We start from the raw sequence: 16492 nt of genomic DNA, 5'->3' as shown, positions 1-16492 counted from the left end.
AAGGTACGTTTTGAGATTCTCTCATATCACTTGGTCTTTAAGTCAAGTTACCAATGGCACAGTGAAAGCAAAGTTTTTCTCATATGAGACCCAACATAAGGTGTTCATTGAGTTGAAGCACCATTTTCTCTACACTAGTACCCACATTGTCAGAACCACAACAACCATTTGAAATTGAGACAGATGCCTCTAATTATGTTATTCGTGCAGTTCTCACCCAATAACAGAATTTAGTGGCCTATCATAGTGAGGCACTCTCTGATAAAATTTGGAAATACTCCACCTATGATAAAGAGATGTATTCCATCGTGCAAGCCTGTCGACATTGGAAACATTACATTTTGGGGAAAGAGACGATCATCCACACAGATCACTGAACTCTTTAGTTCATGAAGACACAAGGGAAGTTGCATAACATCTGCCATCAGAAGGGTCCACATATCTACAACAATTTCATTTGAACATTAAGTACAAGAAGGGAAACACCAATAATGCTAAATATTTCCTCAATCGACCACCAATTTTGGTATTGACCATTGTTCTTGACTCTTGTGGGCATGAAACTTCTAGATTTCTGCAACTTTACAAAAATGATTCAGAATTCACCACCACATACCAAATGTTGATGGATGACAAGAAAGTTCTAGACTCTCCCCTCCAAGATGCACTATTATTCCATCTGGGACACCTTTGTGTTCCTTCAAGTGAGCATGCCAAGATGATTTGGGAGGTGCACTATAGTCAGGTTTTAGGACACTTTGGTGTAGAGAAGATAGTGTCAATACTACTAAACTATTTTTATTAGCCAAATCACTGATAGGATGTTGGAAAATATATCAGATCCTGCACTCCCTGTGTCATTGCCAAGCCAACCATTAAAAAGAAAGGTTTGTATACTCCTATGTATACTCCTATCTGACCCTGGGAATCCATTTCCATGGATTATATGTTTGGCCTTCCTTCTGTTATCACTCAGTTTATCCCTTGGCTCCTTAAGGGATACGGCCGAGGTAACCACAAACCAATCTTTGGATTGCAGGTTCTAGCCTACCTACAATTAGAGAGGGCTCTCTCTTTATAATTTAGCTTTGTTTTGGGTTGATTTTAGGCTAGTTATGATGGTCTTGGGTTTTGTTTGAACTTGGTGGGAAGGATGATGCTTTCAAACGGAGTTGGACTGCAAAGTGTGAGAATTTCAAACCATTGGGCATGGAGTCAAGGATAAGGGCTGCTGGTGCGTTTTCTTGGTCACAAGAGGAATACAGAGCAGGATAGCTACACATGGAACAATATCAAGCTGGAATAAAGATGGAATAAAGGTCAAAGATGAAAGGCAACTAAGAATCTTTCATCAGCTAACAGAGGGAAGGTGAATGAACTTTATCTAGGAGCAGTCAAGGATTCCTATACAATCATTCATAAATGAGAGAAACAGTGTAAACATGATCATTTAAGTATGCATATTCATAACTATTTCTGCGGAAAACATGTAGAAATAACAAAAATTGAGCATAGAGTGTTGCTAAGCAAAGTCTAAGCTATTCTTCCTTCCTACTATTTAGATGGTGATACAATGGTGGCATAAACACATATAAACTGTAAACAGAAGTAAGAAACACTTATTGGGCCATGTAGAAGCACAAGAATTCCATAGTTCACTCTTCAACCCCTAAAAACACAACAGACAGTTCATCATCCAAGCATTCCAGCAATCTTTGATTATAGAGGCTCTCAAAAAATATAGCACAAGTCTGGAGAGGAGTTATCAACCAACCAACCCTTTAAACATTGCACAGGGTGGTATATATAGGAAAAATATCTACAAAACAGATCTGATAAAAGATCTGGAGCAATAACTGTCTCTAACCTAACATCTGCTGAAAATAAATGCTACAAATATCTATCTAATGCTGCGCTGGAGGAAGCCGCATTCAAAATGAGTAAATATGGTGTCCTTTGAGCTCTGCGCTGGCCATCTTGCCATAACTGTGCTTTGGAACTTGAAGCGTTGCTCTCATGTGGCTTTAATACTGCATTGATATGTTCTGGTGAGCCTTAAATGGCTTTTACCGCTCCACTGATACTCTTTGGCTTTGCTGGAGGCTCTTTAATGTTTATTTGCTTTGGCATTAAGTCCTCCACTGATATTTTTTATCTGATACTCTTTGCCGCTACTATGATGCACTTTTCGCTGAATCGGGGCCTTTTTTCCACTGCTGATACACTTTAACTGAAAAATCGCCCTTGCCTGCCACTTTATGGCGAGATTTGACTGCTGCTGTGCTTTCCACGGGCTTTTGGAGGCTTTGGAGGAGTATCGGCACCTGGCCGATCAAAAATAGCTTTACGAATGATGAAAAACTGCAAACTGGCGGAAGACTGGATGCTGGAGGCTTGCTGGGGCTATGCTCGTTGTCCGGAGCAAATCTGGGCTGAAGCGATCAAAAAATGGCCGAGGAATGGCCATATTTCCCTTTGAATATGGAGCGCGCATGGGCACCGAACAAAAATCATGAAGAAATAGCCTTTCTGCCTTTATAAGGCAAAAAACTACTTTAAAAAGGAATTCTGATGAAAGAACAGGCGGGAGCGACACTGTAGCAGAGAAAATATTAGGGCCGTTGGATCTAGCATGGGTAGATCCAACGGCTACGATCAAATCGCAATATTGTAATCAGCGGGGTCATGGGGGTGGAGGCAGACGGCGATAAATGGTTTTATCGGACTGCTTATTGTACGGGGGTGGTAAGTGTCAGAGGAGGCCCGACGTAATGAAAACAGGGCACGCGTCCCTGCATATGGGAGAAAAACCACCCTCCATCGGACGCTAACATCCCACTACCTCACTGTTTCCATCCACCGTCAGATCGGGGAGAGCGGATTAGACGGCTGAGGATGAGTCGGAAGATCGCAATCGGCGAAGGGCAATGGGTCGGAGCCTTTTACATAAGCGATAGCGAAATGGGGGTTGCGACATGATATGGGCCGTTGGATCTGGGGGCTTGAATGAACGGGAGCGATTAAATCGGCGATCGGCAATCGGCGGGGACATGGGGCGATGGCTTAACAATAGCGATGTGTCGATTGCGATAAGGGGCGATGCGATAAGATCTGGACCGTTGATCTGAGGGCAGATCGGACGGTTGCCGCGCGATCACAATATCGCGTCAGTGGAGGTCAAGGGGTGCGGGCTTTATATATTATTGCAATGCGATATGCGATATGAAGGGCTCCCGATAGCGATATCGCATCGGAGGAAGAGGATTGGGAGCATATATATAAAGGGGCCAACATTGCTATAACTTCCGACAGCGATATCGCCTCGGAGGGGGGGGATTTCCATCGGAGGAAGGTTTATGCCTTTAAAAAGGGGTTTTAAAGCATCGGAAGGGTTTTCATGCCTTGAAAAAGGTTTAATGAAATCAGAGGAAGTTTGTTAATGCATTAGAAGGGGTCCAAAGCATGGAAGATGGTTAAATGAGGAAAATGAGGGTTCTTACTAAGTTTTAAATAAACTTAGTAATTCCCAAGGGAATATTTATGGTTATATTTCAACCAAGGGAGGGGATATGTATATAAGGTGGATTTCTACTATATTTTTAATAGGGGAAGGGGAAATAAGAAGGGATTTATATAATAGAGTTAGAAATTAATATGGACTTTGTGAAGAAAGCGCTAAGTATAGAAATCTTAGGCTACCAAGGGGAAATAGGACTTATAGAAGAAATATGAGCCCTCCTAAGTAGAGTAGATCTTTACTTAGGCAAATGTTTATGGAATATGATGATTTTTAAAGATATCAAGCAGATCTTAACATCTTTTAGGGGAAATTAGTGAATGATTTGGGGAAAACGAAGAAGGGGAAGTTAGTCATGCCTCACTTGAGCTGATCCAAATGGAAAACTGCCTCATACTTGTGATCTGAATAGATATAACACTTGAAAACATGAAATGGATCACAATTCATCATTCTGCCACCACAAAACTACTTACCCAGCCTACTTGCCTAGCATTTTGACTTCTTTTTGGTTTGGGTGCACTTGAACTAGCAAACCCAGCTTTTCAACTTTTCTTTTGGCTATCTTGCTATCTAAATCTACCCTTATAGCTTCTAGGGGCTCAGATTAAGCTGTTGAGCACCCTAGCTTCTATACCTATCTAACAATCTGCCAAGATTAAATAGTTTGGACAGATATTTATTCTCTATCTTCTAAAACAAGCAATTTAAACCTAAGGAAGCCAAGATTAAGCAGTTTGGCCTTCCCTTAACTATGAAATCCTTCAAAAATGGAACTTTTGCAGCATGGAAAAGATGAACTTTTTTGGCACTTCCACTGTCAATCATGAAATATGAAACCTATTGCAATAGGAGGCTAACAGTGGCTCCACTTGGGGATGGATTTTCCTTGTGAAAAGTCAAGAACAGCAGGTCAGATAGCCTTATTATTCAATTCTTGCTGTATTCTGAAAACTTCCCTTTGTTGGCTGCCTTATTGTATATATGATAGCACACTTGAGGAGCTTAGGGCCTTCACTTCGGGCTTCAACTGCAGCAAGTTACTATCCAAACAAAAACCAAAATCCTACCTACTTACTCTAATCAGCCTTCTGTTTGCTGGTTAGGTAAAATGAAACAACCAGTGCAACCACTTAAGCAACTGTAGAAAGAAATGAACTGCTTGACTGATTGTCAGTGAAATCGGAGGCATAATTCGATCATGTGCCCCCATAATCAAAATTGTGACATAGAAAGGCCACTGCTGATATACTTGGTCCTCATAGAGAAAACATGTTAAAGATTTTGAGTTGAGAAGAAGCTCCATGTAATCTGCTATAGGATCAACAAAAGCATCATGTGGGATAGTTTCTTCTGGGCCTTCTTGGTCTAATGCAATAGCTGTATCCTCAGTAATAAACCCTGCAACTAATTTTTCAGTCTTTGTCTTGAAAGCATGATTATCCTCAATCTGTAAGTCAGAAGGTAGTACAATTTCCTCATGACTTGGAGAAGGAAGATTTTGTAAGAATTCTTTAGGATCGCGAAAATCATATGACTGAATTTGAGAATGCAAGAGTTCAATTTCATTTTCATATTTTTCAACAACTAAATCAAGAAAATAGATATTAATCTTATGCGGGTGTCCTGCTGTTTTGACCTTTAACAACACCAATCTAAAAAATTCTTCATCAGGCTCCAATTGCGATAACCCCTCCCTGGCTTCATCTAAAACTTGTTCAAATGAAAGATCTTCCACAAACCCGGTCATCCTGTCTTACTGTTAATGCTTTGAAATGGGATTATTGGATTGTAGAATGGCTCGAAAACTTGAAGCTCTCTCTCTCAGGTTCGTTCCTCCAGTGGAGTCTTGATTGTGAAGATGATGTGGAGTCGCCAGGTGGATGATTTATCCTTTGGTGTGTCTGATCTCTGTCCACCATCAAAGATCAGAACTAAATGTGAAAACGAGATTTCCTCTTTGGAGCCAGCTTCTAAGTTGCTTTTTGGATTTTTCTAAGAACGTCCCCAGTGGAGTCGCCAATGATGTTATCACTCAGGTTGTCCCTTGGCTCCTTAAGGGATACAGCCGAGGTAACCACAAACCAATCTTTGGATTGCAGGTTCTAGCCTACCTGCAATCAGAGAGGGCTCTCTCTTTATAATTTAGCTTTGTTTTGGGTTGATTTTAGGCTAGTTATGATGGTCTTGGGTTTTGTTTGAATTTGGTGGGAAGGATGATGCTTTCAAACTGAGTTGGACTGCAAAGTGTGATAATTTCAAACCATTGGGCATGGAGTCAAGGATAAGGGCTGCTGGTGCGTTTTCTTGGTCACAAGAGGAATACAGAGCAGGATAGCTACACATGGAACAATATCAAGCTGGAATAAAGATGGAATGAAGGTCAGAGATGAAAGGCAACTAAGAATCTTTCATCAGCTAACAGAGGGAAGGTGAATGAACTTTATCTAGGAGCAGTCAAGGATTCCTATACAATCATTCATAAATGAGAGAAACAGTGTAAACATGATCATTTAAGTATGCATATTCATAACTATTTCTGCGGAAAACATGTAGAAATAACAGAAATTGAGCATAGAGTTCTGCTAAGCAAAGTCTAAGCTATTCTTCCTTCCTGCTATTTATATGGTGACACAATGGCGGCATAAACACATATAAACTGTAAACAGAGGTAAGAAACACTTATTGGGCCATGTAGAAGCACAAGAATTCCATAGATCACTCTTCAGACCCCTAAAAACACAACAAACAGTTCATCATCCAAGCATTCCAGCAATCTTTGATTATAGAGGCTCTCAAAAAATACAGCGCAAGTATGGAGAGGAGTTATCAACTAACCAACCCTTTAAACATTGCACAGGGTGGTATATATAGGAAAAATATCTACAAAACAGATCTGGAGCAATAACTATCTCTAACCTAACATCTGCTGAAAATAAATGCTACAAATATCTATCTAATGCTGCGCTGGAGGCAGCCACATTCAAAATGAGTAAATATGGTGTCCTTTGAGCTCTGCGCTAGCCATCTTGCCATAACTGTGCTTTGGAACTTGAAGCGCTGCTCTCATGTGGCTTTAATACTGTATTGATATGCTCTGGTGAGCCTTAAATGGCTTTTACCGCTCCACTGATACTCTTTGGCTTTGCTGGAGGCTCTTTAATGTTTATTTGCTTTGGCATTAAGTCCTCCACTGATATTATTTATTTGATACTCTTTGTCGCTACTATGATTCACTTTTCGCTGAATCGGGGCCTTTTTTTTACTGTTGATACACTTTAATTGAAAAATCGCCCTTGGCTGCCACTTTATGGCGAGATTTGACTGCTGCTGTGCATTCCGCGGGCTTTTGGAGGCTTTGGAGGAGTATCGGCGCCTGGCCGATCAAAAATAGCTTTACGAATGATGAAAAACTGCAAACTGGCGGAAGACTGGATGCTGGAGGCTTGCCGGGGCTATGCTCGTTGTCCGGAGCAAATCTGGGCTGAAGCGATCAAAAAATGGCCGAGGAATGGCCATATTTCCCTTTGAAGATGGAGCGCGCGCGGGCGCCGAACAAAAATCATGAAGAAATAGCCTTTCTGCCTTTATAAGGCAAAAAACTACTTTACAAAGGAATTCTGATGAAAGAACAGGCGGGAGCGACACTGTAGCAGAGAAAATATTAGGGCCGTTGGATCTAGCGCGGGCAGATCCAACGGCTGCGATCAAATCGCAATATCGCAATCGGTGGGGTCATGGGGGCGGAGGCAGACGGCGGTAAATGGTTTTATCAGACTGCTTATTGTACGGGGGTGGTAAGTGTCAGAGGAGGCCCGACGCAATGAAAACAGGGTAGGCGTCCCTGTGTACGAGAGAAAAACCACCCTCCATCGGACGCTAACATCCCACTACCTCACTGTTTCCGTCCACCGTCGGATCGGGGAGAGCGGATCGGACGGCTGAGGATAAGTCGGAAGATCGCAATCGGCGAAGGGCAATGGGTCGGAGCCTTTTACATAAGCAATAGCGAAATGGGGGTTGCGACATGATATGGGGTGTTGGATCTGGGGGCTTGAATGGATGACAGCGATTAAATCGGCGATCGGCAATCAGCGGGGACATGGGGCGATGGCTTAACAATAGTGATGTGTCGATTGCGATAAGGGGCGATGCGATAAGATCTGGACCGTTGATCTGAGGGCAGATCGGACGGTTGCCGCGCGATCACAATATCGCGTCGGTGGAGGTCAAGGGGTGCGGGCTTTATATATTATTGCGATGCGATATGCGATATGAAGGGCTCCCGATAGCGATATCGCTTCGAATGCGATAGCGATATCGCATCGGAGGAAGAGGATTGGGAGCATATATATAAAGGGGCCAACATTGCTATAACCTCCGACAGCGATATCGCGTCGGAGGGGGGGGATTTCCATCGGAGGAGGGTTTATGCCTTTAAAAAGGGGTTTTAAAGCATCGGAAGGGTTTTCATGCCTTGAAAAAGGTTTAATGAAATCAGAGGAAGGTTGTTAATGCATCGGAAGGGGTCCGAAGCATGGAAGATGGTTAAATGAGGAAAATGAGGGTTGTTACTAAGTTTCAAATAAACTTAGTAATTCCCAAGGGAATATTTATGGTTATATTTCAACCAAGGGAGGGGATATGTATATAAGGGGGATTTCTACTATATTTTTAATAGGGGAAGGGGAAATAAGAAGGGATTTATATAATAGAGTTAGAAATTAATATGGACTTTGTGAAGAAAGCGCTAAGTATAGAAATCTTAGGCTACCAAGGGGAAATAGGACTTATAGAAGAAATATGAGCACTCCTAAGTAGAGTAGATCTTTACTTAGGCAAATGTTTATGGAATATGATGATTTTTAAAGATATCAAGCAGATCTTAACATCTTTTAGGGGAAATTAGTGAATGATTTGGGGAAAAGGAAGAAGGGGAAGTTAGTCATGCCTCGCTTGAGCTGATCCAAATGGAAAACTACCTCATACTTGTGATCTGAATAGATATAACACTTGAAAACATGAAATGGATCACAATTCATCATTCTGCCACCACAAAACTACTTACCCAACCTACTTGCCTAGCATTTTGACTTCTTTTTGGTTTGGGTGCACTTGAACTAGCAAACCCAGCTTTTCAGCTTTTCTTTTGGCTATCTTGCTATCTAAATCTACCCTTATAGCTTCCAGGGGCTCAGATTAAGCTGTTGAGCACCCTAGCTTCTCTACCTATCTAACAATCTGCCAAGATTAAACAGTTTGGACAGATATTTATTCTCTATCTTCTAAAACAAGCAATTTAAACCTAGGGAAGCCAAGATTAAGCAGTGTGGCCTTCCCTTAACTATGAAATCCTTCAAAAATGGAACTTTTGCAGCATGGAAAAGATGAACATTTTTGGCACTTCCACTGTCAATCATGAAATATGAAACCTATTGCAATAGGAGGCTAACACCTTCTACCAAGCATGACAACAACTGTGTATTTGTGGTAATTGACTAATTTTCTAAGATGGCCATATTGGCTACCTACAAGAAGAGTATCATAGCACAAGGCACTACCAAACTCTTCTTTGAACGAGTGTGGGTACATTTAGGGATCCTCGAGACCATTATATCATATCAAGATAGCAGGTTCCTCAGTGCATTATGGTTGAGCCTTTGGTCATTGTTGGACACCAAGCTCACCAAGTTGACTACATTCCACCCTGAGACTGATGGCCAAATATAGGTCATCAACAAAATGGTAGTGCACATACTACAAATATACAACTCTAAGCATCCACGAACATGGGATGAGAGTCTTCCCTACATGCAACACAACTATAAAAAAGATCTCCATATATCGACTGGCCACAACCCCTTTCAAGTGGGCCTAAGATTTCAACCATTATGTCCCATTGATGTTGCACTGCTTCTTGCAACCACACAAGGAGATTTTGCACATGTTTAGTTTGAAGATGATAGAGCCACTAGGTTTATTGAACAAATTCAACACATCCACAAGTAGGTTCATGACATCTTCGATAAATCCAATACCAAGTGTAAACAACGACTTGATCAACATCAAGTGCCATATAAGTTTCAGGTGGGAAAAAAATCTTTGGTTTCATTTGCAAAAAGAATGCCTTGCCATATCCCATCGAAAGATTTGACCACTCTGATACGAGCCTTACATAATCACTAAGGCTATGGGAGAAAACAATTTCGAGCTATATATCACTCCATTCCTTGGCTTGTACCCAATATTCAATGTGGACCTCCTTCAGCCATACTTTCAACCATGGCTGGACATATCAAACATTACTGAGAAGCTAACACCAACAAAGCTCAGGCCAAACTGCATTGAACATTCCACGACTAATTGGATCATGGACATACAGATTAAGAACACTTTCCAACAGAGGATCCAATTGTATCACATTGTCAAATCTGGCCAGTGCCTCTACCAAGGCAAGTGGCTCACCAAGGACCAAATTCAACATAAATTTCCCCATCTCATGGAAGCACTCAATGCAATGTGGACCATTGCTTCCTAAGGGGGGAGGATTGATCCAGGTGGATATTAGTGGCCACCTGCCTATCCACTTTGGACCCCCAACACTATTTCCTTTTAGTTTCCTACTTTCCAGCACATTGTCCTATTTCGACAGTTTTCTATTTTTGGCAAATTTTCAGGCCCTAAACTTCTGGTGTTGTTTTGAGGCCCTAAATGGTGTTTTTTTTAGAAATAGGAAAATGGGAAGCCAACAAACTTATTTACAGTAAAAAATTGTTGTCCTCATATAGAAATTTCTAATAAGGTATCGTCTGTGCCAAACATAGATCATATGCCAAAGTTGCGACCCTGGGAAGTTGACATTCCAACTGACCACAGTGGGGCCCACAAACTTTTAGCACTTCATCTCTTACGGTTAGATTTTTGGATTTTTAGGGTTTTGCATTGTTTCTTGATGATAAAAAGGTCTTTGAGCCTCATTTGAACACAATTCAGAATGTGTGTAGTTGTCACATCTCTTCTCAAAGATAAGCTATCATCGCCCAAACTAGTTTTTTTCTCTTATGTATGTAAACAATTTTCAATAGTTGTTATTTATTAATTGAATTTTTGTTTCGCTGTATCTATGTGTGTTGGTTTGAATCTTCATTTTATTTTGTTCCTTAATAAATATGGATCCTTTTCATTGTTATTTACTAGTTGGAATATTACATTGTTCATCCTAATAGGTGTTGCCTTAAATTTTAGCATCATTACATATTAGTGCTTTGTTTCATTTTATTCTTGGTGATACAAATAAGCACACTTATATATGGCATTGCTACTTAGCTTGGTGTAGTTAAATATTCATTTATAAAATCAATTGAACCTTTGAAAGTTTTTAGAAAAAGAAAAAACCTTTAGGCCTCCTTCATAGATTGTTAAGCCTACATGCATTTTGAGTAGACCCCTTTTACGGAATCCTATTGATAAGTTTCAAAAACAATTATTTGGCCTCTTACTAAGAAATCTAGCATGTATATCTTTCTCTAAATACACACATAAACAAAGTCCAAGTGTTGGATGTGTGTGTACAAGCATTATGACCAATACATGCCACATACAGGCTAAGATCACCATAATATTCCTATTGAGCAACCAACCACAACTTAGAACTCCCCCTCCCCTCCACACATAAACAAAGTCCAAGTGTTGGATGTGTGTGTGTGGAGGGGAGGGGGAGTTCTAAGTTGTGGTTGGTTGCTCAATAGGAATATTATGGTGATCTTAGCCTATATGTGGCATGTATTGGTCATAATGCTTGTTAGTGGTTTCTATATACTAATTTTTAAACCTGAAATGGCCCAATATTTTACATGGATGACAAAAGTTGTATATGGTGATTCTCCTTTTCCTCCTTTTGGGTAGTACTTGCATTTACTTGTACACCCACCATCCTATTTTTCATACACAACCAACCATGATAAAACAAGATAAATATTTGAAAGTGATTTGGTCCATCACATCGATTCCACTCATTTCAATCTAGATGTTGATATTAATCTACATGATGAACGAACTGCAATTTATATATTATGATTAATGTTAGATAAGCTTCTAGCATTGCAACTCACATGGTCCTATAAGAGGATGGGAAATGAGCCTTGTTATATAATTTGAAGAGATAGGAGAAGGAAAAAGTTCATTTTCATGTAGATTCATATGAGTTTGGGCAACTTGCATAAGCTAAACATTTATTTTTAGGGGACCATAACACTCAACCACATTTATTGCCATTCCAACCTAAATTGCAACAACATCTTAGCATTATTGAATTGCCACCCATTCACTCACCTAACAATGATGGTTGTGATCTTAATCCAAATTAGAGTGACATAATACCACATGAAATAGGAATAATGGAAATATTGAAATACCATCACTGTGTAAGACTCTCTTATACCGCTATGTAAGACCTTCATTATATAATCAATAAGTAAAAAAATTTGGCTGTGGAAATAGTCACCCAATTTAACGTCTATCCACCTACATTAATTTCCTTGTTGTAACTGGATGAACAAAATTAGAATGTTGATTGGACATTTCAGTGGGGTGAATTTTTTTCATATATATAGGGAACAAAATAGTATTGTTGATGCTCTCTCAAAGATGGGCATAGATATCAACTTGGGGAGATCAATTTCTCCGCGTATAGTAATGACAATCTTCAAAGGACTGGAAAAATTTTGTTTACTTGAGTTCCACATAATTGATGTTGATCTACAAGTTTCCATGTTTAGTTAAAGTCATACACTTTTGATGATAGTTATTATCATATGCATATTTTGTAAAGACTTCTATAGGGATAGATTTCAAAATCTAGAATATGTGTTTTTCTTTTGTGTTATAGTCACTATACTAGACATGGTGATTAATGAAATTCAAATCCTATTGGTTTTTTCTTTTCCGAAAAAAAAAAAGAAAAAAAAAATAAAAAAGAAAAAGAAAACAAGAAGAAAAGAAAAGAAAAGAAAAAAGAAAAAAGAAAAAAAAAAGGGATAATGTAAGAGACCGAGGTTGAATACACAACCCAAAACTTGAAGTGAGAATTTGTTGTCATTAATCACTTATTCCAAAAATATAAATTAGCTTATGTTTTATTGTGCCGATATCTCCTCACAACATCAACTCAGGAATTGAGGCTTGAAACAATTAGTGCAATGTTCACTTGTCGAATCCATGGAATAGAACCTAGTGAGTTTATTATCATTCAATGTACAATTTAGAGTAGTAAAGTTTTATTATTCCTGGCAAACATTGCTATTTTTAATTTTGGCCAAAAAACTTTGATTTTCAATTAGTTTTAAAATATTTAAACAGATTCTATGAAGTTTATTAAAGATTTGAAAAGATAAAATATTAAATTGAATATTTTGAAAATTAAAAATTAATTATTAATTTTTTAGAAGGTAAATTATTTTTTCCTAATCAAGTAGTTTTTAAGTGGGACTTTTTGGCAAGTTTTCCGGTTTATTTTCCAATCTAGTTTATCTAGAATCCAACAGGGATTCATTGAAATTACAAGTTTGACATCTTCATAATTGATGTGTTTGGTCGGTTTACCAGGCCATTGAATCCATATATGTAGTCAAAAACAAGTTTAAACAACACAAATCAAGATTTAACAATAATTTTTGTTGTCGGATTTCGACCATAAATTCTTCGAAAACTCCAAAAAGTCACAGTTAAAGACTATTCCATTTCTAATTGGTTGATGACTATTTTTATGTGGTTTTAAATTGAACTTTCAGATATAAAAATTATATTAAAAAATAAAAACTCTAAATTTTGTTTTCCAAAATCTTATATTAATTTAGGGTTTGTTACAATACTATGGTCCAATACCGTAACTTATCTATACCACATACCCGAAACCATAATTCATTTAAAATTAAAATATTTTATAACTTAGGATTTGTTACAATACCATGGACCAGTACTATAACTTGTCAATACCACTTAGCTAAAAACAATAATTTATTTAAGATTAAATTTTTTTATTTTAACTTATTAATTAACACGACAATTATAATATTTTTAGAATATGAATTATAGTCTTACGTGGAGCCCGTGGTTTTGTTTAGAGCAATGGTCCACCGCAATGGAGTGCATGTTTCATTTCGTGTCGTGGTTTTGCAATTAATAAATATAAATAAATAATAAACAATTTAATATAATATCATATGATTTTCTTTAAATTATTAAATATGCGGGTTTGGTTTTGTTCCTCCTTATATAAGCTTTAGCATAAGCTGAGCCCATATTTCATTGTGACTAATCAGTATTGAACCCAAATTTCAGGCGGTTGCTTTGCTTTGCTTCAGCTTCTGTTTTTTAAAACAAAAAGATGTCTGGACCTGAAGAGGATCTCATTTCCCTCAACGGATCTCTGCCTGTAACTCCCGGGGATTTCGATACGTTGTTCATCAATGGTGGAGCTGTGTTGGAATCCTTCAATAAATCGGGCAGCTTCGATGACGGATGCAAACAAAAAATTGAGCCTAGCAAGAATATTTTCAACTTCAACCATCAATTTTCTTCAGGTGAGATGCGACTATTAACGAACTCTCTGCATTTAAGAAATTGCAAACCAAAAATTGAGCCCAGCAAGAATATTTTCAACTTCAACCGTGAATTTTCTTCAGGTGAGCTGCGACTATTAACGAACTCTCTGCATTTAAGAAATTGCTATTGCTTCGCAGGGTTTTCTTTTTTATGTTATTTTGACTCTGGTTGGGTTTCGAAGGTGCTGAAAATGAGGCGATTCCTCCTTTGAAGGATTTCAAGATTCCTCCTCTGAAGGATTTCGAAAAGTCCTCAGCCAAAAGCACCAGGAGGGAGAGGACGACTTTGTACAGAGGTATCAGGCGGCGTCCAGGGGGAAAATGGGCTGCGGAGATTCGAGATCCCAGAAAGGGCACTATGGTTTGGCTTGGAACGTTTAATACGGCAGAGGAGGCCGCTAAGGCCTATGATGCAGAGGCTAAAAAGATCAGAGGCGAGAAAGCCAAGGTTAACTTTCCCGATCAAAGTGCTGAAAATGAGGCGATTCCTCCTTTGAAGGATTTCGAAAAGTCCTCGGCCAAAAGCACCGTTGCTGAAAATGAGGAGATTCCTTCTTTGAAGGATTTCGAAAAGTCCAAAAGCCCCGGTGCTGAAAATGAGGCGATTCCTCCTTTGAAGGATTTCGAAAAGTTCTCGAGCACCGGTGCTGAAAATGAGGGGATTCCTCCTTTGAAGGATTTCGAAAAGTCCTCGGCCGAAAGCACCGGGGCTGAAAATGAGGCGATTCCTCCTTTGAAGGATTTCAAGATTCCTCCTTTGAAGGATTTCGAAAATTCCTCTGCCAAAGGCACCGGGAGGAAGAGGACAACTTTGTACAGAGGTATCAGGCAGCGTCCATGGGGAAAATGGGCTGCGGAGATTCGAGATCCCAAAAAGGGCGCTATGGTTTGGCTTGGGACGTTTAATACGGCAGAGGAGGCCGCCCAGGCCTATGATGCAGAGGCTAAAAAGATCCGAGGCAAGAAAGCCAAACTGAACTTTCCCGATCACTCGTTTTAAAAATGGATCCACAGAACAGAGTATAGCATCGTGCAGCTTGAATTTTCCAAAGCTGAAATTTCCCGATCACTCCTTTTAAAAGTGGATCCACAGAACAGAGTATAGCATCGTGCAACTTGAATTTTCCAAAGAATTGTCTGCCTTGGAATCACACGTTGGGTTGTTAGAGCCATCAGGGAATTTCAGATTCAGCTGATCAAAGCTCTCTTGGGTTTTGCTTCCCAGGCTTATTATGAGTACGTAACAAGCAGGCAGACTAGTGGTTTGTGTTGCAGGCCAATTTATAGCATTTACAGTCTTCAAAACTTGTGTTTTGGACTTTTTTGTTTATGTTTTATTATTTGCTTTCAGTAAAGTATATACGAAATCTGAAGATAGGATGTTAGAACTGAATTCATTTGTGGTAAAATGGGGTAAAATGGTTCATATTGGGATGTTTATATTCTTTTTAGCTATTTGAGTTTATATTTCTTTTCACTATTTGAGTAATGAGCTGTAATTCATAGATAAAATAGTGAAGAATGCAAATATATATAAAATAAGTTTTATAGATAATTGAAAATTAATAAATTGATTATTGATGGTATTAAAGTGAGTAGTTTTATCTGTATTGTATCACGTGTTATTAGGCATATCTGGTTTTTTTTAATGTCTAACACAAAACGTTTAATTGTGAATCAAAGACTCCCACCTTACTGTATCAGAAGTATCTGGTTTTATCCTTTACTGTCATAGCGCTGCTTCCATAAGTGAGTTTTAACTTTGAAGGTCATGTCATCTCCCTATCGAAAGTCATGTGTCAAATTGCTCCCATCTCCACATACCAACCAATATGACACATGGTGTTGTTTAACAAAAAAGAAACCATTGAGAATGTTTTTTTTTTTTTTTTAATTGTGGATGCTCACTCATCCACTCGGCTCTAGTAATAGATTTTGCACTCATTGCAATCTAAATCTCATATTGCTTTCCCTTCCATTTCTTCATTTCTTCTTATATGGACACTAATTTTCATAATGTCTCTTCTTCATATAATTGAGGCATGCCATATGGCTAAGATTTTAATTACCATGGTTGGAAGAACACGTCTTTTCATTCTTACCCTTCTTGGGTTCTCTTTTCTTTTAGTGTTTCTACACCATTTGTAGGTCTTGAACTTCATCCATTTTTCTTTCCACCATTTCATACCTTGTTTCTTCCTAGATGAATGCATCCTAAAGCTTCTCAAAAACTAGTAAGTGTTTTCTAACACATATACCTCATGCAAAAGATTTCCATGGCAAACATTGTAGTGTAATGGTCACCAACTCCTCATCATTGATATTCATACTTATAGTATATAGTAGATCTCTAAGTTTGATGATCATCATTAGT

The 16492-nt window shown here is 38.8% G+C and overlaps 1 protein-coding gene across 2 annotated transcripts; it reads left to right on the top strand.

The window, feature by feature from the left end:
• The first annotated feature begins 13807 nt into the window (after positions 1–13807).
• LOC149175247 (uncharacterized) lies at positions 13808–15595 on the top strand. 2 transcript variants are annotated; one of them, XM_089419567.1, is made up of 2 exons: positions 13808–14097; positions 14301–15595. In XM_089419567.1, exons 1-2 carry the CDS (start codon positions 13902–13904, stop codon positions 15116–15118), a joined length of 1014 nt encoding a protein of 337 aa, XP_089275693.1. In that variant the 5' UTR covers positions 13808–13901; the 3' UTR covers positions 15119–15595. The 2 variants fall into 2 exon arrangements, with proteins under 2 accessions (XP_089275693.1, XP_089275692.1); XM_089419566.1 differs by having other exon boundaries at positions 13808–14199.
• Positions 15596–16492: the final 897 nt, after the last annotated feature.

The sequence above is a fragment of the Pinus tabuliformis genome, chromosome 4_1 (assembly GCF_031772625.1).
Source record: "Pinus tabuliformis cultivar Carrire ecotype Pingquan chromosome 4_1, CPIR1, whole genome shotgun sequence".
Classification (NCBI taxonomy): Eukaryota; Viridiplantae; Streptophyta; class Pinopsida; order Pinales; family Pinaceae; genus Pinus; species Pinus tabuliformis.
This window is presented reverse-complemented; position numbering and strand designations above follow the sequence as displayed.